At 43.9% G+C, this 15,890-nt stretch overlaps 1 protein-coding gene across 6 annotated transcripts in view; it reads left to right on the top strand.

Annotated features, from left to right (window-relative positions):
* The first annotated feature begins 1,486 nt into the window (after positions 1-1,486).
* LOC117347976 (large neutral amino acids transporter small subunit 3-like) overlaps positions 1,487-15,890 on the top strand; it is a 50,007-nt gene continuing 35,603 nt past the window's right edge. For 3 of the 6 annotated variants that reach the window (XM_033919516.1, XM_033919514.1, XM_033919518.1), the window contains exons 1-3: positions 1,487-1,828; positions 5,189-5,432; positions 8,027-8,213. In XM_033919516.1, coding sequence (XP_033775407.1) covers positions 5,279-5,432; positions 8,027-8,213 — 341 coding nt within the window. In that variant the 5' untranslated portion in view covers positions 1,487-1,828; positions 5,189-5,278. Of the gene's footprint in view, positions 1,829-5,188; positions 5,433-7,364; positions 7,403-8,026; positions 8,214-15,890 lie in introns of those variants that run through there. The other 3 variants (XM_033919515.1, XM_033919517.1, XM_033919519.1) reach the window with 3 other exon arrangements.

The following is a 15,890-nucleotide window of genomic DNA, read 5'->3' as shown; positions in this document are numbered from 1 at the left end:
GTTCTCCATAAGAACCGGCCCCTGATTGAGGATGTCTTGAAGAAGAGGGAGTCTCAGTTCCTTGTCTCTCTGAAGACAGACAAGATCATGGATGGTGAAGCCAGTCCAGCAAGCCGCTTAAGACTTTTTTCCCAAAAAATATTTATTGAAATTTTAAATTGTTACAATACAAAAGATTTATAAAAATGAACATAAAAGAGAAGGAGACATGTATTGTATACATGGCACCAAAATAATTGGATAAAGAAAATTGTTCCTGACTTATGAAAGAAAACAGTGTAGAGACTTCCATGTTCTGATTCTTAAAAGAGAAATTTGGAGAGTTATAAGAAAGGCTGTCTTTGTATTTTTTGTGCAACAATATCCAGTTCTACCCCATGTGTAAATGATACATAGGAATTATCTTTCCGGTTATTAATAAGTTTTAAAGCTATGGAAATAAGTCAAAAAGGGCTTTGACACCATCAGAAAACTGCGTGACTTGTAGACAATAGGCGGGTACTATAAATAAACTTGAACCCTGAACTAACGGTTCACCTGGTCATTTACCAGGTGGCAAGGTATGCCTGGGAGCCATGGGCTGATTGCTGCCAGTCCCCTCTTCTGCTTTTCAAGCCTAAAGTTTAATAACCATAAAAAGCATAAGGTGAGAGCTGTGGAAACAAACCCCAAGTATTCAGCCCTATCACTCTCAGGGTGACTTGACCTATTTCAGTGGTCTCAAACTTGAGGCCCCCAGGTCCTATTATGAGGCTCTGGGTATGTGTGTGGAGGAGTGTGTGGTGCGGTGGTTGAAGCTACAGCCTCAGCACCCTGGGGCTGTGGGTTCAAATCCCACTCTGCTCCTTGTGACCCTGGGCAAGTCACTTAATCCTCCATAGCCCCAGGTATGTTAGATAGATTGTGAGCCCACCGGGACAGATAGGGGAAATGCTTGAGTACCTGATTGTAAAACCGCTTAGATAACCTTGATAGGCGGTATATAAAATCCTAATAAACTTAAATTATAACCACAAAAGTAAAATAAAACAGTTTCTTGATCATATGTCTCTTTAACTATAAATGACAAAATTATTATGACTTAGCCAAAAGGAAAGATTTATAAACTCTAAAGAGTTTTACCTCAGCAAATTGTAATTTCTTTAACAAGACATTAACTATTTTTGTTTCTGAGGCCCTCCAAGTACCTCCAAACCCAGAATGTGAACCTGCAAAGGGTTTGAGTTGGAGACCACTAACCTATTTCAACCCCTCCCTGGACCAGCTTGAGGCGCCAAAAACATGGGTCACCTGCTCTCCCCCCCCCCCCTCCCTGTAAAAACATCTTTTTCTCCTCCATAGGTCGCCAGTGCAGATAACCTTTCACCCCCTACAACTAGCGCTGCTCGCGAAGCCTTGCCCCTCCCCCGCGTTCGGCTCACTAGGACGCCCCCGCGGTAACAGGAAGTTACGTCACAGGAAGCGGAAGGCGGGGAGACTTGGGGACCGACGCCGGCTGCGCTGTGTGAAACGGCGAGCGCTGGGGGGAGGGAGAAAGACGCAACGAGCGGGGCGAGGTCGAAGGAAATTCTCGACCTGGGGAAGGGAGCGGCCATTTGTCCAGCCCCAGCCGAGTCGGGGCACCCCCCAATCCCTGGTAACTCTCCCATCAGCCTTTTAACAGGGAGGCTGTTCTGTGATAACAAACGAACAATAGAAAAACCCCAAAAAGAAAGTCTCCTCAAAACAGGATGAAGGGCAGAGGCAGCTGAACCAAAACACCTACCACAAATTATTAAGTGTGAATGGGGAGCCCTCAGTCTCTGTCTGTGATAACCAACAGCATCAGGTGCTCAGCCAATACAAAGGGGATTCACTTGTAATGTGGTCAGATATTGTGACTCCAGCATCCAGTTTATACTGGGGCTATAGTGTAATAAAGGGGTTATAAGTAGGCATAAGGAGTCAGTTTGTGTGGCCCTACTCTGCCAGGTGTGATATTAAAAGACTGCGCTGCCCCTTGTGACCCTGGGCAAGTCACTTCACCCCCATTGCCCCAGGTACATTAAACAGAGTGTGAGTCCACTGGGAAAGAGAAAAATGCTTGAGTACCTGAATGTAAACCGGTGACAGGTCTTGCGCGCATTTGACTATGGTATATAAATGCTATAAATAAATATTTAACTCTCCCATCAGCCTTTTAACAGGGAGGCTGTCCCGTGATAACATAGTAACATAACATAGTAACATAGTAGATGACGGCAGATAAAGACCCGAATGGTCCATCCAGTCTGCCCAACCTGATTCAATTTAAATTTTTTTTTTTTTTTCTTCTTAGCTATTTCTGGGCGAGAATCCAAAGCTTTACCCGGTACTGTGCTTGGGTTCCAACTGCCGAAAGCTCTGTTAAGACTTACTCCAGCCCATCTACACCCTCCCAGCCATTGAAGCCCTCCCCTGCCCATCCTCCACCAAACGGCCATACACAGACACAGACCGTGCAAGTCTGTCCAGTACTGGCCTTAGTTCAATATTTAATATTATTTTCTGATTCTAAATCTTCTGTGTTCATCCCACGCTTCTTTGAACTCAGTCACAGTTTTACTCTCCACCACCTCTCTCGGGAGCGCATTCCAGGCATCCACCACCCTCTCCGTAAAGTAGAATTTCCTAACATTGCCCCTGAATCTACCACCCCTCAACCTCAAATTATGTCCTCTGGTTTTACCATTTTCCTTTCTCTGGAAAAGATTTTGTTCTACGTTAATACCTTTTAAGTATTTGAACGTCTGAATCATATCTCCCCTGTCTCTCCTTTCCTCTAGGGTATACATATTCAGGGCTTCCAGTCTCTCCTCATACGTCTTCTGGCGCAAGCCTCCTATCATTTTCATCGCCCTCCTCTGGACCGCCTCAAGGTGCTTGGCCAATACAAAGTGGATTCACTTGTAATGTGATCAGATAGTGTGAACTCCGGGCGTCTGTAGTGTAATACAGGTGTGATATTAAAAGACTCTGCTGCCCCTTGTGACCCTGGGCAAGTCACTTCACTCCCATTGCCCCAGGTACATTAAACAGAGTGTGAGTCCACTGGGACAGAGAAAAATGCTTGAGTACCTGAATGTAAACCGGTGACAGGTCTTGCGCGCATTTGACTATGAACCATGTAAACCACTTAGGTTATAAGTGGTATATAAATGCTATAAATAAATATTTAACTCTCCCATCAGCCTTTTAACAGGGAGGCTGTCCCATGATAACAAACAGCATCAAGTGCTTGGCCAATACAAAGTGGATTCACATCTAATGTGATCAGATAGTGTGATCTCCGGGCGTCCAGTTTATATGGGGCTGTAGTGTAATACAGGGGTTACACGAGGCATATGGAGTCAGTTTGTGTGGCCTTACTCTACCAGGTGTGATATTAAAAGACTGTGCTACCCCTTGTGACCCTGGGCAAGTCACTTCACCCCCATTGCCCCAGGTACATTAAACAGAGTGGGACAGCGAAAAATGCTTGAGTACCTGAATGTAAACCGGTGAAAGGTCTTGTGCACATTTGACTATGGTATATAAATGCTATAAATAAATATTTAACTCTCCCATCAGCCTTTTAACATGGAGGCTGTCCCGTGATAACAAACAGCATCAGGTGCTCGGCCAGTACAAAGTGGATTCACTTGTAATGTGGTCAGATATTGTGAACTCCGGGCATCCAGTTTATACGGGGCTATAGTGTAATAAAGGGGTTATAAGTAGGCATAAGGAGTCAGTTTGTGTGGCCCTACTCTGCCAGGTGTGATATTAAAAGACTGCGCTGCCCCTTGTGACCCTGGGCAAGTCACTTCACCCCCATTGCCCCAGGTACATTAAACAGAGTGTGAGTCTACTGGGAAAGCGAAAAATGCTTGAGTACCTGAATGTAAACCGGTGACAGGTCTTGCGCGCATTTGACTATGGTATATAAATGCTATAAATAAATATTTAACTCTCCCATCAGCCTTTTAACAGGGAGGCTGTCCGTGATAACAAACAGCATCAGGTGCTTGGCCAATACAAAGTGGATTCTCTTGTAATGTGATCAGATAGTGTGAACTCCGGGCGTTTAGTTTATATGGGGCTGTAGTGTAATACAGGTGTGATATTAAAAGACTCTGCTGCCCCTTGTGACCCTGGGCAAGTCACTTCACCCCCATTGCCCCAGGTACATTAAACAGAGTGTGAGTCCACTGGGACAGAGAAAAATGCTTGAGTACCTGAATGTAAACCACTTAGGTTATAAGTGGTATATAAATGCTATAAATAAATATTTAACTCTCCCATCAGCCTTTTAACAGGGAGGCTGTCCTGTGATAACAAACAGCATCAGGTGCTCAGGCAGGTTTATTACATATTACACTGTAGAGCCAATACAAAATGGATTTACTTGTAATGTGGTCAGATATTGTGGACTCCGGGCATCCAGTTTATACGGGGCTATAGTGTAATACAGGGGTTACAACTAGGCATATGGAGTCAGTTTGTGTGGCCCTACTCTGCCAGGTTTGATATTAAAGACTGTGCTGCTCTTTGTGACCCTGAGCAAGGTACTTAATCCTCCACTGCCCCAAGTATAATACATAGATTGTGAGCCCAGGGAAAATGCTTGAAGTACCTGTATATCAGTGGTCTCAAAGTCAAACCCTTTGCAGGGCCACATTTTGAATTTGTAGGTACTTGAGGGCCTCAGAAAAAAAAAAATAGTTAATGTCTTATTAAAGAAATTACAATTTTGCATGAGGTAAAACTCTTTATAGTTTATAATTCTTTCCTTTTGGCTAAGTCTTAATAATAATATTGTAATTTATAACTAAAGAGACATATGATCAAGAAACTGTTTTATTTTACTTTTGTGATTATGATAAACATACCGAGGGCCTCAAAATAATACCCGGCGGGCCACATGTGGCCCCTGTGCCGTGAGTTTGAGACCACTGCTGTATATAAATTGCTTTGAGTGTGGTTGTAAAACTACAAAAAGGTGGTATACAAGTCCCAATCCCTTTCTCATATTGATCATAGATACCTTGCTTACATCTATGACCTTCATACATTGACCTCTTATGCAGAGCCTATACAGTATTCCTGTGACCTTTATATGCTGGGGTTGTGACTCCACCTCTCCATCCAAGCTTTTCTGACCTACTGTATGCTTCTTTTTTTTTCCCAGTATCAGAGGAAATTGCAGTGTAGACCTTGTGCACTGCCAGTGTTAGGCTCTGTCTTATAATAGAGACTTGGACTGTTTCATTAGCTGAGAATGGCTCCAACTTTACAGCAAGCGTACCAGCGCCGTTGGTGGATGATATGCACAGCTGTCGTAGAGAATCTATTCTTCTCAGCTGTTCTGCTGGGGTGGCCTTCTCTCTTCATCATGCTGAAGAATGAATGTTTCTATTCCTATCTCTGCCAAGGTAAGACCATAATAAAGAATATTACTATTCTTGCCGCCCCCCCTCCAAAAAAAATAAAATTATTTTCTGGCTACACTACTGGCTTAATTTTTCTCAAAATATTTTTATTGAAATTTTTGGAATAGAATCCTCAAAATAGAAAAGTTAACAACCTGCTTGCAATTAAATTTGATATCTGAATATATTCAAAACAATTGCTGAAGCGTAAGAAAGATATTTGTCAAGGGACTTCCATTTTCTTTTCACTAGAGGGTTACTCAGTTGTTTAATAAAACATTGCTATATTTCTTAAATAGTAGGATGCAAATTCCATCACATATACAGTCACTTGAAAAAATTAGGACACTCCATGAAATATTCAGTTCTTTCTTAAGAAATGTTCACATATTGATGTCAAATCATTTTTTTATTTATCTCTGGAAAAGAAAGTGATGTAATTGCAGGTAGACAACAAAAAACTGTGCTGACTCTATATATCTTCTGCTTTAGGTCGGAGGTGGGGGGAAGGGTGAATCCGCATCAAATCGGAGGTGGGGAGAGCGAATCAGTATCGAATCTTGTCGTAGTAACGGCAGCAATTCACACATGCTGCCTGCCACTGACTCGGAAGTCTTTCCGAGGCAGAGGGGAGACTTCCGTATTAGCGACAGGTAGCACATGAGAGTCACTGCTGATAACCGCAACCCAAAGAAGCAAGCCTTGGAGTACAGGGAAGGAGAAAAAGGATATCTGATAATTGAAATCTACAAAATTCTGAGTGGAGTAGAACGGGTACAAGTGGATCGATTTTTCACTCCGTCAAAAATTACAAAGACTAGGGGACATTCGATGAAATTACAGGGAAATACTTTTAAATCCAATAGGAAGAAATTTTTTTTCATTCAGAGAATAGTTAAGCTCTGGAACGCGTTGCCAGAGGATGTGGTAAGAGTGGATAGCATAGCTAGTTTTAAGGAAGGTTTGGACAAGTTTCTGGAGGAAAAGTCCATTGTCTGTTATTGAGAAAGACATGGGGGAAGCCATTGCTTGCCCTGTATCAGTAGCATGGAATATTGCTACCCCTTGGGTTTTGGCCAGGTACTAGTGACCTAGATTAGCTACTGTGAGAATGGGCTACTGGCCTTGATGGACACTTGGTCTGACCCAGTAAGGCTATTCTTATGTTCTTAAGGCACAGGGGAATGTAAGAGGAAGAAAATCACAGGGGGTGGGGAGTGTGAGAAGAAGGAAAGATGGGGGAGTTGAGGGAGACATGCATGGTGAGGGAAGAAGAAATTGCAAATAATGGAGGAGAGGAAGGGGAGATGGTGCATGGAGGGTGATAGAGAGATTTGACACAGGGCACAAGGAAGGAAGGGAGAGAGAAACAGAGAGATGTTGGGCATGGGGGTAGATGAGATGGAGAGAGAGATACACAGGAGTCCCACTCTGTGAATGGGTTTCGCCTTCCTTCTACCTTATAATCGATCTAGCTTTGATTTGAAGAATTCTCTGTCTCTCAGACGAGTTGAGAGGATAGCAGTATACAAACCTAAGGATTAGATTAGATTAGATATTAAAAAAAAAAAAAAAGAAAAGATAATGCATAGGAAAACCCTCAACCATTCAGTCTGGTTTAAGTCTCTACTTGGTAGCAGGACATGCAAGTAGCTATACGCTCTATACATGGTTAGTGCTGGTTTCACAAGTTTGAATGTTATAATGTTGAGTGTACTATGTTTGTTACAGAGCAGAACAGAATTGTAGTGTTGGGGATTTTTTTCCCCATTTCGTTCCTTCCAGTTTTGTCTTTTATCACAGTACTACTTGATTGCTTTTGTACAAACTGAGGGGGCAGAAACAGCTCCCTTAGAAGGAGGTGGAGTTGAAAACCTGATTGACAGTTTTCTGGCAGCAACTTGCGAGTTGAGATTCAGAACCTTATCATTTCAGGACTACTAGACACATCTACAACAAAGAAGATTACTGAGGTAAGAACCTAATCTTTCTTTCTGGTGTGCACTAGTGTTCAGTCAGATGGAAGTTGTAGATCAAGCTGAGATCCCTTTATCAATGCTGATATGTATTTTTTATAATAATTTGTTAGCAATATCTGATGATCTGGCAAAATTCCAGGGGGGTGATTGGTTTGAGAAACCACGGGAATATCTTTTGTTGTCATTCTGGATGCTTTCTGGACTCAAGCAGCCTGGGGTTACCATGACTGGAATTCCTTTTGCATTTCTTTTCCATATAACAGGGCCACAGGTCCTTTTCAGATGAGCATTTCCAACTACAGTATAAATGAAGCAAGCATATCCCGCACAAATAGGAAAGGTTTCTGTACTGGAGCATAGTGCACTGCAGGTTTAGTAAATTGAGTCCAACAAGAATAGAATGACAATTGCTATAATACACTTAATATCAGTGACAGGGGCTATTACCCCTAAAGACCCATAAACCTCTGAGTGTTTTTCTTTGGGTTTAGTCTTTCATCTGTCCAATCTTCTTTAGTCAGGAGGAGAAGATTCTTAGAAGGATGATGAAAAGAATAGCACTACCTCTTAACTTTTTTATGTCTGTCTTTCACTCTGCTTGGCTGTCTGTCCTCATAGAGAATGCCACTTCAGAACAAGCTCATAAAGCCTCTGTGGCTACTCAGGAGTGTCCAACATGCACAAGCCAGGATGAGATGCTGAATTTGAGTTTTACGATTGGCTCCTTTCTGCTTAGCGCATCCACGCTACCACTTGGCTTCCTGATGGACAAGTATGGGCCCCGGCCTCTTCGGCTGCTAGGCAGGTATGTATTACTAGGGCCTGTTGAAGCAATTCAGAAGAAACCAATAAAAATGGTACAGGGGTTGCACCAAAAGATGTTTAAATACTTGAAAGATATTAAGAAATACAGTTTAAATACTTGAAAAATATTAAGATACAAACAAATGTTTAAATTTCAGAGTTGGGGAAGTAAAGGACATGCATTGAGGTTATAGGGTAGTAGACTTAGGAATAACATCAGGAAATACTTTTTCTAAAGGCGAAAAAACAGTGTGACAAGGCAGTGGCTGCTACCAGAAGGATTCTGGGCTGTATAAAGAGAGGCGTAGTCAGTAGAAGGAAGAAGGTGTTGATGCCCCTATACAGGTCATTGGTGAGGCCCCACTTGGAGTATTGTGTTCAGTTTTGGAGACCGTATCTGGCGAAAGACGTAAGAAGACTTGAGGCGGTCCAGAGGAGGGCGACGAAAATGATAGGAGGCTTGCGCCAGAAGACGTATGAGGAGAGACTGGAAGCCCTGAATATGTATACCCTAGAGGAAAGGAGAGACAGGGGAGATATGATTCAGACGTTCAAATACTTAAAGGGTATTAACGTAGAACAAAATCTTTTCCAGAGAAAGGAAAATGGTAAAACCAGAGGACATAATTTGAGGTTGAGGGGTGGTAGATTCAGGGGCAATGTTAGGAAATTCTACTTTATGGAGAGGGTGGTGGATGCCTGGAATGCGCTCCCGAGAGAGGTGGTGGAGAGTAAAACTGTGACTGAGTTCAAAGAAGCGTGGGATGAACACAGAAGATTTAGAATTAGAAAATAATATTAAAGATTGAACTAGGCCAGTTACTGGGCAGACTTGTACGGTCTGTTTCTGTGCATGGCCGTTTGGAGGAGGATGGGCAGGGGAGGACTTCAATGGCTGGGAGGGTGTAGATGGGCTGGAGTAAGTCTTAACAGAGATTTCGGCAGTTGGAACCCAAGCACAGTACCGGGTAAAGCTTTGGATTCTCACCCAGAAATAGCTAAGAAGAAAAATAAAATAATAATTTAAATTGAATCAGGTTGGGCAGACTGGATGGACCATTCGGGTCTTTATCTGCCGTCATCTACTATGTTACTATGTTACTATGTTACATAGAGGTTAGTGGTTGCCTGAAAACCTCTCCTGATGAGGTTGATGGGGACAAGAACAGTGATGAAATAAAAAAATGTGTGGGATAAACACAGAGTATCCCTATATAGAAAGAGGAGGGATAGCTGTAACAGATATCCTGTCCTGATTGTGTTCTGTTGGACTCCATGGGGTGTTGCTCTCAAGCCAGTATAGTTGGTGCGTGAGTATAGTTGGCCTACGGAGTGCTTGGTGTGGTTAGAATGTTTGGATTTTGAGGGTGTTGTGTGCTGGATTGTTTGGGGGAAAGTGTGGGGAGTAGCGTTAGAGCTTTAACAAAATGTTATTGCAGCCATTAGTAGTATTCCAGGGGGTGAGTCTTTCTTGCTCCCTTTATCAGCTATGCCACTAGGGGTCCTTTCTGGATTGCCGGAGGGATACTGAAACACCTTTTCTCCTGTTGCCTTTGTATTTGCTGATTTCTTGATGGTACCTTATCATTACCCCCTTTTTGAAAAGTTTGTACTGTTGTTGAGTTGCATTTGTACTGTTGTTGAGTTTGATCTGTGTTGCATGTTTTTTGTACTGGTTGCTTTGCCAGTAAAAATATTAAAAAAGAAAGAGGAGGGAATCAAAGCTAATCTTAAATGACCTTCACACTTCAAAAAGGTGTAGAAGGTGTAACCTGCACTGAACATTAGATACAACTCTGGTCACGTTATTGGACACATTGGATGGACCATGCAGGTTTTTATTTGCCGAATCTGGATTTTATGATTGGCTCCTTATTATTATTTGCTGTCATTTACTATGTGACTATGAAAGTGGTAACCAAAGTATTAGTGGCTGAATGGGAGGAATTTTTTGAGTTGGGAAGAGTGAGATTTTTTTTTTTGTTGTTTTATTGGTGTGAACCATAATGATAGTTCTAGTGCAATGTGTCTAGTGGTCCTGAACCTGCAAGTTGCTTGCAGAAAACTGTCAATCATCTTTTCAACTTCACTTCCTTCCCAGAGAGCTGCTCTTGCTCCCTCAGTTTGTTTTCTGAAAGCAAGTTGCTCAGAAGTATTACTGCTCTGCTCTGCAATTTTGTTATTTTCAGGTATTTTTTCTCAGTATTTGTTTGGAAGCTCGGTGCCCAGGGGTTTCCATTGTTGGGACCTCTGCAGGCTCGTGCGCAGAAGTCTGCCGCTAACAGGATCATCCCCTCGGGATGCTAGCTAGTCAGTCTGCCTTGTATTTTTGAAGCTCAGGCTGTCCCCTGCATAGCTGCTTGCATCCCTGATTTATTCATGAGCTGGAGTGCAGGCTGTTTGGACTCCTTCTCGACTTGACCAGGATTAATAGTGGTCATGCCCTGTTTCACAACAAGATTTTTCAGGGATTGAGGCTCAGTCTGACTAGCAGCCCAAAGACCAGGTTTGTCCAGCGAATCTGTGAGGCAGTGTTCTTCTCCATTTGTTCCAGTTGAGTTCCTGTGCTGAAGAAGGCAGACACCACATAGCACAATGAGAAAGGCTATTATAGCCTATGGGGCAAATTGAGGGGGGGGGGTTGTCTTCAAAAGTTGATTTTGAAGGTTTCTGCAACTAGAGCCTAGGTTCCCCTATTCTAAAAGCCCCTTCTTTGTGTTTTTTTGTCCATCAGAGAGGTCTCCACTATCCGTTTTTGGTGTGATTTTCCTGGCAGCAGCCATCTTGGATTGTAAATTATCTTTTTTCCAAAGCCTCCATCTGCCTCAAAATTCCTTGATTTTGATTAAAATCAATAGGGATGGACTCAGGCCTTTTTACATCCATATCATGTCAGGTTTGTGCTGAATGGCTGGCCAAGGAACGTCCATGTCCAGCATGCAGCGGTACACGTGAGGGAGGGGCGGGAGCCTCGGGCTCAACCTCATCTGAGTCCTTCAGGGCTGAGGATCTGCAGGAGCCCTCCAGATTTGCATTGGTCAAGCATAGAAGTGTGGGCTGCGGAGCCCAGAAGGACCAGCTGGAGAGCTCTGCCAGGGTCCACGTCACTCCAAATACAAGGCTTCGCTCTGGATTTTATGAGCCTCATGTGGAATACCTGTTTGAACTGCCAAGGGTCCTTAGTGTCTGCTTGCAGAGTACCAGAGGCAGTAGCACAGTGGAATTCCCTTCAGCAGGCACCCCCACCAGTTGATGATACAGGTTTGGACCAGGACATAGACTGGGAGAATGGAAAGTCCGATTCCATGCCACTACTGTCTCAGGATGAAGTTTCACTGGTAGAGAGGCTCGGTGAAGGAGAATGGCTGTCCAGAAGTGGCAGTGGCCCTGGACCAGGAGGATGACCCCACGGTGCGCCAGCTGTTCAAAGCCTCTGCACTTTCAGGCATTATTTCCACCTCGCTGAGAGAGCTGAAACTGGAAGTTTCTCCAGCTCCTTCACCTCAGTGTTCAGTTATGATAAGCTCTTGTTCAGTCAGCGGGCTTTCCCTCGGATCCAGACATCACTAAGTTGCTCACAGATCACTGGGAGTCTCCAGAGGGGTCCCTGCAAGTGGCTAAGGCTATGGCCATGGCTAAGCTTTACCCAATGGCTTCAGATTTCCAATAACAGTTTGTTCAGTTGAAGGTTGATTCGCTGGTGGTTCAGCCTTGTGAAGGAGGGGTGATATTAAAGGATACACAGGACCATAAAATGAACTTGCTCCTCAAGCAGCAATTTGAAGCTTTAGTTTTAAGGATTAAAGTGGCAACTACGACTTCCTTTGTAGCACATTCTTGCCACACATGTCTGTCTCGAACATCCGTCCCAGAAGATGACGAGGATCCCTAAATACTACTAGCTGAATTATATAGCGGATGCTCTGTATGATCTCATCAGAGTTCTGAGCAAGGCGCCGGCCTTAGTGATCTCCACTCAGTAGATGCTCTGGATCAGATATTGGGCAGGGGATTCTGCCTGTAAAACCACGCTGAGCAGGCTCCACTTTAATGGGCAGATGCTATTTGACAAGGGTCTGGTTTACCTGATTTCAAGCGTTGTGGACTGTCGCCCCAATGCTTAACCAGACAGTAGACCCCAAACAGCTCAAGGTCTAGGAAGGGGTAATTTTCAAGGCTCTTTAAGATTCCATCATGATGCAGTGATCCTTTCAGGGATCACATCAGAGGTCTAGTGGAGGCAGGAAATGGCAGACTCTTGCTTATCCCCCCAACCCTTAAGAAATCGCAGTGATGCCAGGTCAGGGGCCGAGCTTCCAGCTCCCCTGGTAGAACGGTATAGAAAATTGAATAAATAAATAAAATAAAGATAGAGGACCAGCTGTCGGCCTTCTGGTTGGTCTGGGCTCAGATTGGCACAGACCACTGGGTCTTGGAAGTTGTTCGGGGCTGTTACAAAATCGAGTTTAGTGTCCCCCTTCCAGACCACTGTAGATTCTCCGGCTGGCTGACCAGAGGCTACTGGACCTTCGTGCCATAGAGCTGGTCATGGATGCTGAATTGGGATTGGTAAGATACTCCATATACTTTATTGTGCCAAAGAAAGGTTCAGAAGACTAGGGACCAATTCTAGATCTGTCAATGTGGCTCTGAAGCTGCCACACTTCCACACGGAGATTGTTCGGTTGGTCATATTGGCAGTGGTGCTGGGGGAGTTCCTCGCTTCCCTTCACAGAAGCCTATTTCCACATTCCCATTTTTCCAGTCCACAGGAGGTACGTGCAGTTTCATGTATTGGACCAGCATTTCCAGTTCTCTGTTCTCCCTTTTGGTCTAGAAACAGCACCTTGTACCTTTACCAAGGTGATGGTAGTGGTGGTGGCAGTGCACCTCCACAAGGCTGGGATCCAAGTGCATATGTACTTGGATGAATGGCTCTTCAGAATTTCATCAAGAGAGGAAGGCAAATGAGCAGTTTTGAGAGTAGTACAACTCCTCCAAGAATTGGGATAGATTGTCATTTTCAAGAAGAGCCAGCAGGAGCTGACTCAGCATTTGGGAGACTTGTTTGACATGGCTTTGGGCCAGAACTTTCTTCCAGAGCCATGCAGACTGAAGCTCCAGAAGCCATTTCCCATGACATGGCAGCAGCTGTAGAGGTGGTCCTTTGGGCGAGAGCACACATGAGACATCTCCAAGACTTTCTGCTCACTCGGTGGTCTCCAAAGATGGACTTGCTTCAGCAACTGCTCCCTGCTTTACTCATGGTTGTGAGTAGTGACAGCAACTACTCCCTGCTTTACTCATGGTTGTGAGTAGTGAAGAGCAGCATGCAGTGTCTTCCATTTGTTTTCTTACAAGTGAGATAGTAGGAACTAGTCTTTTCTGCTCTTGTTTATTTTTTTCTCCAGTCTTTCTTTTTCATGGCTTCAGTGTTCGTGCCGCAGAGGTTCCCCATGAGGAGAGCTCTGGCTGGGGAGATCACAGACTTTCTGGTTAAGTCTGCTTCCAGGGGGTTGGCTGCTCTGCAGTGCACCCACTGGACAACCTTCATTCGCAGATCAGGGCTCATGGTCTGTTCCCTTGGGAGCTTTGCTTGCCCCAGGTTTGTTCGCTAGTGGGCTTGAGCTAAGGCTGCGTGGCTCCGTGGAGGTGTACCCAGGATCAGAGCCAACTGTGTTCCTCCACCTCTTCGCGGTTCCGGGTGAGATGTGATCTCTGACTTAGAAGCAGTCAGAAGATTGGCAGTCCAATTCCAGGACTTAGTGAGGTAGAGGGATCTCCCTGTAAGCTGTTTTCAGCTTCTGGCTTGGAGCTCCCAGCACACAGAATCACACAGCCTGGGAGATCAGTTTTTTGGGGGGGTCTTAATTTACACTTTTTGGGTGGTTTGGCACTTAGCCCTAGGTCCCTCCACTAAAATTCTAAAATTGCTGTGTCCTAGGCTTCATGTGTGTTTCCTGAGCTATTTTTAGCTCCTGCTGTGGCTATATTGGATTTTCCCGATTTTGAATAAAAGCTTATTTCTGCCTCTAAACAGTTCAGATCTGCAAGAAAACAGTTTAGATGGACTCCTCAGGGCAGGATACTTCAGATTCATGCCCTGTTTGCAGTGGATGGCTATTAGAGGAGCATCCGTGTTCCATGTACTGCGTGAAAGAGGATGGGGGCTTCGGATCTGGTCCTACTGCAAGGTCCATCCAGGAACCGGTGCCATTTATAGAATCTGGCCCTTTATGCTTTTGCTGTGGGCAATGCTGACCATCAGGGCAACAGGGAGCACAATAAAATGGGGCTATAGAGACAATAAACATTACTGATTTTCTTGAATCATTTTAGTCAAAGAAGTACTTTAATAGTCTCTTTTGCAATAGAACCTGATTGTAACGCTGTCTTAAGTTTATTTTTCTGTCATTTGAATAATCTGTTTTGGGGATCTACTAGAAGTTAGAATGTACTTTTACTTATATAAAATTGCACACAAGAGGCATCAGGAGATTTTGGCTGTTGGAGCTAACTTCTTATCAAAATCTCCTTGTGTTAATGTTGTAATGTATTTTGTTTCTTTGACCCCCCAAAAAAGTTAATTGAGTTAGAGGAAAAAGAAGACTTGAAAGTTATGATTGCTCCTATAAATAATAATGCTGTTTAGGCTAACTACATTTTCCCTTTTCAGCGAACGTGTTGATTATTATTCCTTGAAATATTTCCACTTTTCTTAAACCCTAGTTCTTATTTTTCGTAGAAATTGGGGATGAATTTGTTGTAGGAATGGAACACAGCAAACACACACACACAGGATACGAGTCAGGATGGAGGCGCTGCCAATGGCTAGCTCTGAGTATTACAGCCAGGACGAAAGAAGTTATCCTGCCGCTGTATCGGGCGATGGTGCGCCCACACCTGGAATACTGTGTCCAGTTTTGGTCGCCATACCTTAAGAAGGATATGGCGTTACTCGAGAGAGTTCAGAGAAGAGCGACACGTCTGATAAAAGGGATGGAAAACCTTTCATACGCTGAGAGATTGGAGAAACTGGAGAAGAGGAGACTTAGAGGGGATATGATAGAGACTTATAAGATCATGAGGGGCATAGAGAGAGTAGAGAGGGACAGATTCTTCAAACTTTCAAAAAATAAAAGAACAAGAGGCCATTCGGAAAAGTTGAAAGGGGACAGATTCAATACAAATGCCAGGAAGTTCTTCTTTACCCAACGTGTGGTGGACACCTGGAATGTGCTTCCAGAGGACGTTATAAGGCAGAGTACGGTACTGGGATTTAAGAAAGGATTGGACAATTTCCTGCTGGAAAAGGGAATAGAAGGGTATAAATAGAGGATTACTGCTCAGGTCCTGGACCTGTTGGGCCGCTGTGTGAGCGGACTGCTGGGCAAGATGGACCTCAGGTCTGACCCAGCAGAGGCATTGCTTATGTTCTTATGCTTCTAAGCTAATGACATCATAGTAACTCCCTCGTTTACACATCTAATGATTGGTGGATACAAAGGTACATGCTTTTACATCGTGATCACCCTCCAACTCAGCACTTAGACAAGGGCCTGATTAACATGTGGACAGAACCTGAGTCTTTGCAGTATACAATGAAATGCCTGTCAGCTGATGTCCTTTCCAAATAAGCCAGCATAAATAATAATAGGAGAATCTTAAATAGATTTAT

The sequence above is a fragment of the Geotrypetes seraphini genome, chromosome 14 (genome assembly GCF_902459505.1).
Source record: "Geotrypetes seraphini chromosome 14, aGeoSer1.1, whole genome shotgun sequence".
Lineage (NCBI taxonomy): Eukaryota > Metazoa > Chordata > Amphibia > Gymnophiona > Dermophiidae > Geotrypetes > Geotrypetes seraphini.
This window is presented reverse-complemented; position numbering and strand designations above follow the sequence as displayed.